The 12,453-nt window shown below is 44.5% G+C and overlaps 1 protein-coding gene across 2 annotated transcripts in view; it reads right to left on the bottom strand.

Annotated features, from left to right (window-relative positions):
- The window catches only part of PREX1 (phosphatidylinositol-3,4,5-trisphosphate dependent Rac exchange factor 1), a 288,057-nt gene extending 278,138 nt beyond the window's left edge, over positions 1-9,919 (bottom strand). For both annotated transcript variants that reach the window (XM_089513873.1, XM_089513874.1), the window contains exon 1: positions 9,680-9,919. In XM_089513873.1, the coding sequence (XP_089369999.1) occupies positions 9,680-9,841 (162 nt within the window). In that variant the 5' untranslated portion in view covers positions 9,842-9,919. The remainder of the gene's footprint in view (positions 1-9,679) is intronic.
- Positions 9,920-12,453: the final 2,534 nt, after the last annotated feature.

Genomic DNA, 12,453 nt, shown 5'->3' with positions numbered 1-12,453 from the left:
CAAACCTGAACTCTCCCTAGAAGCCAACCACACTGAAGCTATTGTACACTGGCCATATCACAAGACAGCATGATAATGTTTAGTAAAGAAGAAGGCAGAGGGAAAAGAGGAAGACAACATTATAGGTCGACTAACTCAATCAAGGATGCCACTGCCCTGAGTTTGCAGAATGTGAGCAAGCCTATTAAGGAACAGGTATCTTGGAGATCTCCCATTGAAAAGTTTGTCATGAGTCAAAGCCGACAACTGATAACAATTAGCAACAAACTTTTGCAGCAGCAACAACAGCAGTAAAGTTTTCTAAATACCAACTAGGGTAGATATCCCTTTCTTCAGGCTAGAAAAAACTGGGGCGAGAGTGGCATGAAATATCCTGGAAGAGGACATGGCTACCTGTCTTTTCAATGGAAATGAAGCATTCCACTTTGTAATATTTCTGCCACGGGACCCAAGTGTATAGAATCACCTGGATAATTCTAACCATGTGAATCAGGGATAGGTGGTATCACAGAGGATACTGAATAATTTCCACTTACCAATTTCCAGTGACTGGGGCATTTTGTGGGGGGAGACAAGGTTATTGGGTATTCATTGGGTGAGATTAACCACCACATTTGGGGATATTTGGAAGCATTTTGGCTGTTTGGGGAAGATAAAAATGCCTGAATATCACCCAGGAGCATGAAAAGTAATGTTTGGGGGGCACATTCCGACTATGGGTCACATTTTTCCCATCACTGTGAATGTTCAACTTTAAACATACAGGCTAGGATCCAAAGGACTGGGAGCACACAATAGTTTCTTGGTGCACATGATGGACTCTCTCACACACCCTATTCACTACCCTTTCCATTCCAGCTGTGTACCCATTCAAAGGGTCCTCGTGAAAATCAGGGGATCCTCTAAATCAATTCATGTCCAACAGAAGGAATCGGTGATTTCCACTGTCCTGCATGCAAGCAGAAGTGCTTCCCACTCATACATCAGGTTGTCTGGACCATAGCCACTGAGTTGTTCAGTGTCTGCCATAAAAACATTGCAAAGGTAAAAACAATGATACAGCTTTTTGAAATTCTGTTTCACTTCAGTAGCCAAAATAATCCGGTACAGACCTGCTTCCCACCCCATCAACTGCTGGTAAATTCAGGAAACATATACTTAAAATGACAGCCAGTGTGGTTCAGTGGTTTGAGTGTTGGATTGAGAAACCAGGGTTCAAATCCTAGCTTGACCATGGAAACTCACTGGGTCATCTTGGGCAGGTCACACTCTGTCAGCTTCAAAGGAAAGGCTAGGGCAAAACACCTCTGAACAAACACTGCCCAGTAAACCCTGTGACAGCTTCACTTTAGGGTTGCCATAAGTCAGAAACTACTTACAACATTTAAAATATGTTTTTAATTGCAGGAGTTGAAAAGCATGTTATTCCCAGGCTCAAGAAATCACCTTCTCATGAAAAAAGTGAAGACTTCTTTGCATAAGTGAAAAAATGTTCTGTTCTACAAATTCCATTATGCCCCCCTGTCACAGCACACACACACACCCTTGCTTCGCCTTTTGACCCACAGAAGTAAAATAAAAGCTGTGGAATCTTTTATACAGAGCAAATAAAAATGAGGCCTCTGTATTTGTGAGAGAACCCCCACCTAGCATAGGGGAAAAGGTCTCCAAGTGTACACAATGGAAAAACCTTTCCCTTAACTGCTACATGACCACATGCTACTCTTCTAAGAAAAGGTTTCTTCAAAAAATGCTCCCAGCAACACAGTCTGATTTATAAGCAAGTCTCTAACATCAAACACAGAAGAGGATTCTTTCACATTACCACAGGAGCCCGGAAGTCAGTCAAAAGTGACTGCTTCGTTATTCATTGAATTTGGTTGTTTTCTTCTTACTGCATTATTTATGGAGAGTACTAAGTGAAGTCTAGGGCTTCTATGGTAAATGTTTAACACAGGGGCACCAACCCAAACCACAAATCCTCCCCCTGCACACACAGTCTCTGGAGAACTCACACTTCACACTGATGGCAATCTTAACCAAATAAAATTTTCTTTTTTTCTCTCTCTTCTTTTCATTGTGTTAATATCTGAACTTTACTTAGGAAAGCGCTATCTGTTGACTCCATTGGCTCGCTTTCAAAGCAACAATAAAGGGCCAGCTTGCATATAATTGGGAGAAAAGGGCTGTTTCATACTAAAGCTTACTTCCCATCCTACAACACCACTGTGCTGGCACACTTCATCTTCACATCTTAAAAGATGTACAAGCATCAATTAGGCAATCTTACATTCTGCACTTAATGGTCTTAATGGCCTCCCCACTTTTAGATGGCAATGTGTTATTTGTTCATTTACTTCAAAAATGTAGAAAGCCAACCCTGTTAAGTCTGAGGGATATATGAACTGCACAGAAGAGGCCAGCAGTCCACAAGATATACAGTGGGCCCTTGTTATCCGCTGGGGTTTGGTTCCAGGATCCCCCATGGATAACAAAATCCGTGGATGCTCGAGTCCTATTAAATACAATGGCATAGTAAAATGGTGCCCCTTAGATAAAATGGAAAATCAGGATTTCCTATTTGAAATTTACACTTTTTTGTAATATTTTCAAACCGTGGATGCTTGAATCCGTAAATAAAAAAATCCGTGGATAAGGAAGGCCGACTGTACCTCTGATCTAGTTTTCATATATAGTAAGGTTAGTTATTAACATCACATTCTGCTCTTCCACCAAAGAACTCAAGTTGTGGTTATCCAATTTTAACTTTACAGCAGCCTTGTAAGAAATAACATATGTAGAGTAGTAGTGACTGCCCTAAGAGTAGTTGCTTTAAATTTGAGATGAACTTTTTTTGTTACTCCTCTCTATTTCTTATAAATAAAACATGGGAATACTACTTCTGGGGGCTACAGCTCAGAGTTCTACCCCATCCAATATGGCCACTAGGCATGATGGCTAGAGGGCTCAGGAAGCTGTAGTCTAAAAAGGTAACTGTTCTTAGTTACCCTTATACCACATCTGTTCTATCATGATCTTACACAAAGTTAGGGCAAACATCCTTAAGATGTTCTAACAGGGAGTGGAGGAAAGAACAGCAACTATGCTCCCAATTATTCCTCCATTAGAACACTCTTGCCCTCCCGCCTATAGAACAAGATCAAAAGTCACAGAGGCACACAAAATTCTGCAGAGTTGGCAAAGAACTCTAGTTGCCCAATTGCCTTCAAAACACTGGAGCCAGATCTGGGTTTGTTTGTTTGCTTCCCCCCCTCCGGTCTTCATTACATCATGCATCTGGCAAGATGAGCTTTTCAGTCTCTTGATTAAAAACACAAATTATCTGGCATCATCACAGAACCTACAATATGGCTAAAATTATATATATAATTCTTTCAAAGTAAAAACCATTCAGCACAATGGGATTTAATACCCCAGTTAGCATGCACAGAAACAGGCTGCAGAAACATAAGGCTGAAGACTTGTTCTCACTGGGTGGTATGTGTGGATTGTAACATGTCCAACATGTCCATGTAGGTGAGGGGCTCAAAGGACTGAACATTCTTCCATACAAATTAACAAAAAAAATGCACATACAAAACTAGATGCCATGGAAATAGAACCTAGACTGTCCTTCTGATTTTCTTTGTGACAGGGATTTTAATTTTAATTTTTGATATGGCAAAGCTTTCAGTCATGCAACCAGTCTCATACAGTAAAAACCAGAGTACAATTTACAAGCAGAGCAAAAACTAGACCATAGTCCTTGCTTATCAAGAACTGGAGGCTCTTAAGTCCCATCCACTATTTAACACAGGACTTGTAATACAGGATGCAACTACAGCATCCCTTAAAAATGACCATCGAACCTTTCCTTCCCACATCCAAAGAAAGAGAACTCACCTCCTCTCAAGGTAATCTGTTGCACTGCTAAACAACCATTGTCATTAGGACATTTCTCCTAGGTCTAGGTACAAACCTTAGTCCCAATGAAATCAATGGAACTTACCATACATATATTAATGTTGAATATTGAAGTTTCCACTGATTCAGTGGGTCTACTGTAACTGGCACTACAAACTGGATCTAGACCCTAATGTTTACCTGAATTATGCTGTCTTACTAATTCCTTTCATAACATATCTCTTCCTTTTTCTATAATTATGAATCTTTACCCCCCCCCCCAAAAAAATACACACAAATCCAAATTATCCAGACCAGGAGTAAAGAAGTGAACCCCTGGACTCCTAGAGTCTCCCCTCCCCATACTCAAACCACCACACTATGGTGCCTCTCTTAAAGATTTGTATCAGTATTCAACCCCCCACTAGGAGACAATCAAGTTTAAATCTGCATTTAGCTATGAAGTTCATTGAGGAATCTTCAGTCTCTTTCTCTCTCTCTCTTCCTTTTTCTCGCTTTATCTATCTGTCTATCACTGGCATGAGCAAAATGTAACCTTCTGGATGTTGTTTGACTACAACTCCCATTAGCCCTAGACAGCACATCCAGCAGAGAGGGATGCTGGGTTTTCCAACCTAGCAATATCTGATCCACCCATGGGCTAACATAACTCATTGTTAGAATAATCAGGGGAAGCCGATATGTTGCCCTGAGCTCCCTGGAGGAATGATGGAATAAAAATGTATAGGCAAAACCAATAACTCTCCCTGCACTTGTCTCTTTTGCCTTTATGGAAATAACCTTGACTTATGTCTCGCCATCCTATATTCTGCCTCCCACTTTTGCAAACCCAAGGAAGATCTGGATTTTTAAAATTCTCTTCCAAGAGGTTCTAAACATGACACACAAAGGCTGTAATTCTATTAGTCGTTCCCTACTAGAGTAGACCCAGTGAATCAACTGTTGAATAGGTAAATCCGATTAATTAAATGGATCTATTCAAGCCAGGGTGGTGTAGTGGCTTGAGCATTGGACTATCACTCTGGAGATCAGGGTTCAAATCCCTGCTCAGCCATAAAAACCCACTAGCTGACCTTGGGCAAGTCACATTCTCTCAGCATCAGAGGAAGGCAAAGGCAAACACCCTCTGAACAAATCTTACCAAAAAACCCGACAACAACATAAGGTCACCATAAGTTGGAAACAACTTGAAAGCATACGACAACAAACTCTAGTCATGAGCAGCAACAGGATTTAGGCAGCAGTATATGGGAGCACAGCACTCCTCTTTTCAATTAAAATTATCCCACATGAAAATAAACATCTGTTAACTGTAGCTTGTCAAAGCCAAATGTGTTCAAGCTTATTCTGGGCAAAGAATCAATAGCTAATAGCTCAGCCTGCAGATGACATAGGTCACAAATTCAATACTTGGGACAGAGAGGTTTGATTTGTTTTGTCTGGGATGGGATGGGACAGCGGTATTGCTGGTTGAGCGACATGTGCTTTTTATAGAAATACATTCCACTAAAACAGAACTTCTAGAGCAAGAAGCCAGCAGCTCTATAATTGGGAGATCTGTAAGATTACATACCCTTGTTTTCAACCCAAGAGAGAGAGAGAAACAGGATATAAGCTGGTGTCACTCCTTCAAGCGACTACCTCCTTTTCAATCAACTGTTAATGCCACTGACTTCATGCTACTAGACTGTAGGGAAAGGATATACAGTATGGGAGAAGGGAAGAAAATCCTACTCTGTAACTCATCTCACTCTGCATGTGCTGTTCTTTGTGTTGACGGACACATGTGAAAGACAGTGATGCAGTTTTAAATGTGTCCGCATCCCATTTGTAAACCAAGTGAAGCAATAGGAAATGGTAGCATTATACTATTTTTCAATATCCCTTTTTTGTGTGTCACCACTAGGCTGATGCATTTTCTTCATACACATGTGTACACTTGCCCACACACACACACACACACACACACACACACACACACACTGGTCTGTCATAAAACATACATGATCAGGAAATGTTCTATCAAATTCACCAACACTTTCCCTTCAGAAGGACATATGAGGCTTTATGAATGGGTGCAAATGTTTTATTAGTAAAACAAACAAAAAACATCACCATGATGAGAGACATCTGTGAAAATTTATTCCCCACAATCTACTATAGTCAGTTTATCTGCAGACTGGTGAACTGTGGAGCAAGCAGGCATGTCTTAAATGGAGTAGGAATGACATTTTAAAGAGTATTGCAAAAAGCATCAATTGTAAACAGTGTTATTGCACTGATTCAAACAGTTTAACTGTCCAAGTGTTTAGAATGTTTCTTTCATACAAAAAGCAACTCAAGCTTCAGAGAAAAACTATTTTAAGTTATAAGAACATGTTCTTTGTCCTCATGATTGAATCAGTATATGAATAGGTAGAGAAAGTTCAAAACCAAAAGGAAGCTGGTATCAGATTATAGATGAAAAATTGAAGCAGAGGGAAAGTGACTTGTATTTCATTGTGATGCCAATGAGATTATGCCAACCAGAATATATTAAAGTCTTAGGGAAACTTTGTTTTGAAAACAGAACATTTTAGTTATTTCTCCCTGACTTATACCAAAATATTACACAAAACAAAGCAATGGAATGAAATGTAATTTTTAAAAAAAACAGTGCAGGATTTCACATATATAAAATCCTATGTATAGGGAATCTGGAAAAAAGTTTTTAAAACTTAGTGGAATATATAGGATGACTTTAAAAGCTGTAAGAGTTGTGACCAACTAATATTCTTACACAAAGAAATTTCACAGGTTTGGGGCCACCACCAAAAATGTCCTTGGTACCTACCAACCTGACTGACGTCCCTGTTAAATGAGAGCACAAAGCTTCTGAGACCAATCTTAAGGACTGAACAGTTTATATCCAATTATGTGGTCTTTTGGCTAGCCTGGTCCTAATGCATTCAGGGTTTCAAAGGCTAGCTGTTCTTGCTGCGTGCCTTTAAGTTGTTTCCAACTTATGGTGACTCTTATAGGTCTTCTTGGCAGTATTTTTTTCAGAGGGGGTTGACCATTGCCTTCCTCAGCGGCTGAGAGTGTGACTTGCTCAGAGGTCAATGAATGGCTTTACATGGCACAGATTTGAACCCTGGACTCCTGAAGTCCCATCCCACCCCCAAATACACAAACCACTTCATTATGCTGTCTCTAAGATCTTAAAGGTTAGTATCAGTAATCAAAATGAGCCTGGAAGCAACTGGTTAATCAATAGCTGACGGATCAGTGCAATATGATCACACTACTGAACATCCACAAGCATCCTGGATGCTGAAATATGTACCAGTAGACATCTCTGGACTGTCTTTAAAGTATGTGGATAGCATTAAGGCAGTCTAGTCTGGATGTAACCAGTGCATGCATAATAAGTAAACACTCTAGAGCATTGATCTCTGAAGGCTGGCTAGTGCCCAGAGTCTATATGATGTTGACACAGAATGGACATGTTGTATTCACAGAAGAGCTGCCCCAGTTCAAGCTCACTGTGCTACTAACAAAGAAGCCCTAGAAAGCTAACACAATTATGGATGCTCACAGGCAGTGCTCAAAACTCAGTGTTCCTTCTCACGGTTTTGGAACAGTGTGAGGACAGAGTTAGCCACAAAGAGGTTGTGTGCAAAAGCAGAAGTGTTGTGGCATGCTAATGAGTGAAGTGTTACAACTGCAAATTAAAAGAGAACTACCCAGATGAGCGACTTTTTTGGTAACTTTTCATTAATGAGCCCCTCATGGTTAGACAGGCATCAACCGAAAAGTCAATGGATTAAAAAATAAATAAAGCAAAGGAAGGACACACTTTTATGACCATGAATTAACAAGTACTATAGCAGGGCTGTTTGCAGAATGCTGGTCTGGGCACTTGATGAACTATCTCAGGAATGATCATCTGTGTAAACATTTTTATACATGGAAAGGTCTGGTTTAAAAAAGGTCTGGTTTAAAAAAACACATTCTACCTAGTCTGTAACAGAAGTCAATTTTCTCAGTTTGGGATAAATCCTGTACCACCTGCCACCCATCAGGAAGCCTGTCTAGAAGATATCTAGAAGACAGTAAGAGCTGTTCGACAGTGGAACACATTCCCTCGGAGAGCGGTGGAGTCGACTTTGGAGGTCTTTAAACAGAGGCTGGATAGCCATCTGTCGGGGGTGCTTTTTGGGAGTTCCTGCATGGCAGGAGGGTTGGACTCTGTGGTCTCTTCCAACTCTATGAGTCAATATCCAAATGCATAAAGCATCCACTGCCCTACCAGGAACATAAAACTGAGAGTTTAACTCAGATGGATGTGTTCTCTTGTGTTGAGATCTGACCTTCCAAAACCTCCACTCAAAGGCAAAGAAAGCTTCACTGTGTCCTGAAGGCTGAACTTCTTATGCCAGCACCCACTGTTTCCTTGTGCCCAGACCAGAGGAACTGTACCACCCAGAACCCTAGCTCCCCTTCTGTCCAAGATCTGGTCAAACCAATGTGCAAGAACCATCCCAAAGAGCACCCTTGTTGGTAAGCTTACATCTCCAAGCCATGCAAGCCAGTGCCCAATCCCCACCGGCAGAGACCTCATTGCACTGGGGCTGCTCTTCTTGTGCCTCATGCCTGCAGGTGATGATGATGATGATGATGATGCCCTTCTGCAAAATGGGTGCCCCTTTCTTTCACAAAGCTCCTTCGGTGGATGCATCCTGAAGCGCCCTTCTACATAAGCAATCCTGGCAGCCACATTACCAACCCTGTGCCCAAGCTGGTGTAGTGTAGTGTTTTGAGCCCAAAGTGACCAGATGTGTCGTAACATCAAAGAAACACAAAGCACCGCAACTTAGCAGACATTCAAGAGGAATAGAGGATATTGCAACATAAAAGCTAAAAACACTCCTAAATGCATGTTTCTAAGTCCTGCTCCAAATGGAGGCTATTTTGGAATTCCTCCTGGACAGAAGGTAGAAATGGAAAAGGAGGACCTCTCTGGTCACCCTGGTCCTCCTGGCCCCAATGAGCCACCCCACACTCAGGGTGCCCACCTGTCCTCACCACAAAGGAGGACCAGCCATTGCTGTCAATGAAGGTATGGAGGGCGTGATCAAAGCGCAAAAACACTCATAGAAATATCGATTCCTGCTCAAAAATGGAGGACCTTCTGGAATGCCTCATCCTGGAAAGTAGGTTGGAATGGAGGGCAGGTCCTGGAAAAGGAGGACGTTTGGGCAGATGCCCTCCCCGCAAAGGAGGACCAGGCAGTGCAAAATGTAGGGCATTTGAGGGGAAATGGAGGACATGACCAAAGGGAAGCTTAAAAACACTCCTAGAAAGGTCCAGCCCTGCTTCTTAGCCCTGCTCCAAGTGGAAGGTGAAGGGTGCCGTGGAGGACTGCTCCTGGAAAAGGAGGACCGCCTGCTCTCGGATGCCCCGCCGCAAAGGAGGCCCTTCAAGGGGACAAAGGGCAGGACTTGCCAAAGAGCCTCCCTGGGGAAGACTTGCCCCTAGGGACCCACCGGGGGGGGGCTCTTTCCTCGGGGTCCCGAGGGGCCAGGGAGGGTCCCCAATGGCTCTCTCTGGGGCCAAGAAGGACTCTCCTTGTTTCAGGGCTCCCCAAAGCACCCAAGCTCCACTGGCGCCTAGAAAGAGCCGGCTGCCGGCTCTTCGGGAGCCCCTTTCCGGAGCAGGGGTCCGGGGCCGGGAGGGCTTCCCGCTGCCCCTTGCAGCCCAGGGCCAGGCTCACCGACTGGAGGAAGCGGAGGGTGCCCACGTAGTCCCTCTCGGTGCCCAGGATCTCGTTCAGGACGCAGAGGCGAAGCCGGAGCTGGCGGTCGCTCTCCCGGGGGGGCTCCGCAGGGGCCGGGGAGGCCGGGGCTGCCTCGGGGGCCGGCTGGCCTTCTTCCATGGCCCGCCAGCAGGAGACGCTCCCTCTGGGTCCCCGGCGGGGCTTCAGGCGCCTTCCATCCCCCAGGCAGCAGCAGCCGAAAGGAGGAGGAGGAGGAGAGGGGCGCGGAAGCAGGGCTCCTTCCTCCTCTTCTTCTTCTTCTCTCTCCTCGGGAGCCCCTCTTCAGGCTGAAGACCCTCCGGAGAGGAAGCGGAGGGCAGGCGAGGCAGCAGCCAAGGAAGAAGGAGGAGAGGAGGAGAGGAGGAGGAGAGGCGGCCCTCCGGAGGAGGGGCCGGGCAGAAGGGCGGGGAGGCCTCCGGGCTCAGGACGCCAGCCCTCGGGCCAAGAAGGGGCGCCCCGAGTCAGAGGAGACCCCGAGGGCCATCCAGCCCAGCCCCAGGCTGCCATGCAGGAACTCCCCGTCAAAGCATCCCCATTGACAGATGGCCATCCAGCCTCCGTTTGAAGACCTCCAAGGAAGGAGACTCCACTCCACTCCGAGGAAGGAGTGTGTCCCACTGTCCAACAGCCCTTACTCTCAGCAAGGGCCTCCTAATGTTGAGCTGGAATCTCTTCTCCTGGAGCTTGCATCCATTGCTCTGGGTCCTAGTCTCTGGAGCAGCATAAAACAAGCTTGCTCCCTCCTCAATATGACATCCCTTCAAATATTTAAACAGGGCTATCATATCACCTCTTAACCTTCTTTTCTCCAGGCTAAACATCTCCAGCTCCCTAAGTCGTTCCTCATAGGGATGGTTTCCAGACCCTTCACCATTTTAGTCGCCTTCCTTTGGACATGCTCCAGCTTCTCAATGTCCTTTCAGAATTGTGGTGCCCAGAACTGGACACAGTTGTCGTTGTTGTTGTCATTGTTGTTGTAACCACTGGGTGACCAGATGATGATGCTGGCCATGACTGACTGATTTCCTTTTCAGGCCTCCTTTCTCCTAGAAAGGGACCCAAGGCAGCTCCATGAAAAGAAACACTTTAAAAACTTGACAACAAAAATTTAAAAACAGTGAAAAGAACCCAGTTGAAACAGTGTACAATGAACATTAAAAAACATACCTCAGTTAACTAAAACACACACCTCCTATAAAAGCCCCTGTCATGATTTTAAAAAGCCAGAATAAAAACATTTTGGAGGAGAAGGTGCCGCCAAATGGAGGGCATTCCACAACAAAATGGAGGACCTGACCAAAGAAAAGCTTTAAACCCTCGTGGCCATAGAAATCCATGCTTTTCATGCTTCTTGGTTGTGCTCAAAATGGAGGACATTTTGAAATTCCTCCTGGACAGAAGTTGAATGTAGGACATGTCCTGGAAAAGGAGGACCATTCTGGTCGCCCTGCTTCTTCTTCGTCTCAAAGCCTGACTCCAGGGTGACCAAACATCCTCCTTTTCCAGGACATGTTTCCTACATTTCAGTCTTTTTGCCCAGGAGGAATTCCAAAATGTCCTCCACTTTGAGCACAACAAAGAAGCATGAGTTTACATTTCTGAGTATGTTTAGCTTTTAGGTGTTGTATTTTTCTTGAATGTCCTACATTTCATGGTGCCTTGTCCTCCCATGGGGTTATGACATCTGATCATCCTGCGGAAAAGGAGGGCATCTGGCCACTCTGCCTGAGGCAAAGGAGGCACCCCAAATGCCAGGAGGAGCCAGGGCACTTTGGCAGGAGTCTGAGGAGCCCCAAACAAAACAAAACAGAAGCATGGAAATGAGTGGTGCATGGAAAGAGAGGGGAGCCTTGGTACTTCTGTACAAGGCTCAGTTGCAGCCACTAACACTAAGTTGTCAGTGTTGTGTGCCTTCAAGTTGTTTTTGGCATATGGTGGCCCTAAGGTGAACCCATGTCTATCATGGGGTTTTCTTGGCAAGTTTCTTTAGAGGGGGTTTGCCATGACCATCCTCAGAGACTGAGGGAATGAGACTCACCCAAAGTTAACCAGTGGCTTTACATGGCTGAGCCAAAATTTGAACCCCTGTCTCCAGAGTCGTAGCCCAATGCTCAAAACATACACTACACTGCACCTGAGGAAGAAGGCTCAAGTCTAGGGAGGATATCACATGACTGAAATTGGAAGTACAATCCAGTGTAATCCTGAACACAATCATGCGTATTCATGTTATTGCGCAAAAGGTTACTACACGCGATCGCTGGCAGTCCAAACACACTCCGAACACAATCACGTGTCAATCCACAGTTAAGTAAATTTGGTGAACTAGTGAAGTCACAAACCCTGTTCCTAGGCAACTTCGCACTCAGTGCACTGTTGTTTGGTGTGATGTGCATGTCTCCTTTGGTCCTGGTTTACTTACAGAATTCGGAGTAAGACAGAGGCTTAAAATTGTACTTTACTTGCAACAAACTCTTGACTGAGGCCCTCTTCAGACCGGCCATTAAGATGAGGTGCTGTGTCCAGATGGTGCATGCCCTGTCTCCGCCCCAGGGCACCGTGAAGCCATGTGCCATTCCACATGATGTGTGGCGTCATGGCACTCCTCCAATGCTGTGTCCATACGATGCAGCACCAAAGGAGCACTGCCAAGCCGTGGCAGCGCAGCTATGGCACTCTTTCTAGGGCCCAAAAAGAAGCCATTACTGTAGCCACAGTGTTGTGAGTTTAAT

The sequence above is a fragment of the Sceloporus occidentalis genome, unplaced genomic scaffold, assembly GCF_023333645.1.
Source record: "Sceloporus occidentalis isolate IW3139 unplaced genomic scaffold, rSceOcc1.0.p SCAF_3, whole genome shotgun sequence".
Lineage (NCBI taxonomy): Eukaryota > Metazoa > Chordata > Lepidosauria > Squamata > Phrynosomatidae > Sceloporus > Sceloporus occidentalis.
This window is presented reverse-complemented; position numbering and strand designations above follow the sequence as displayed.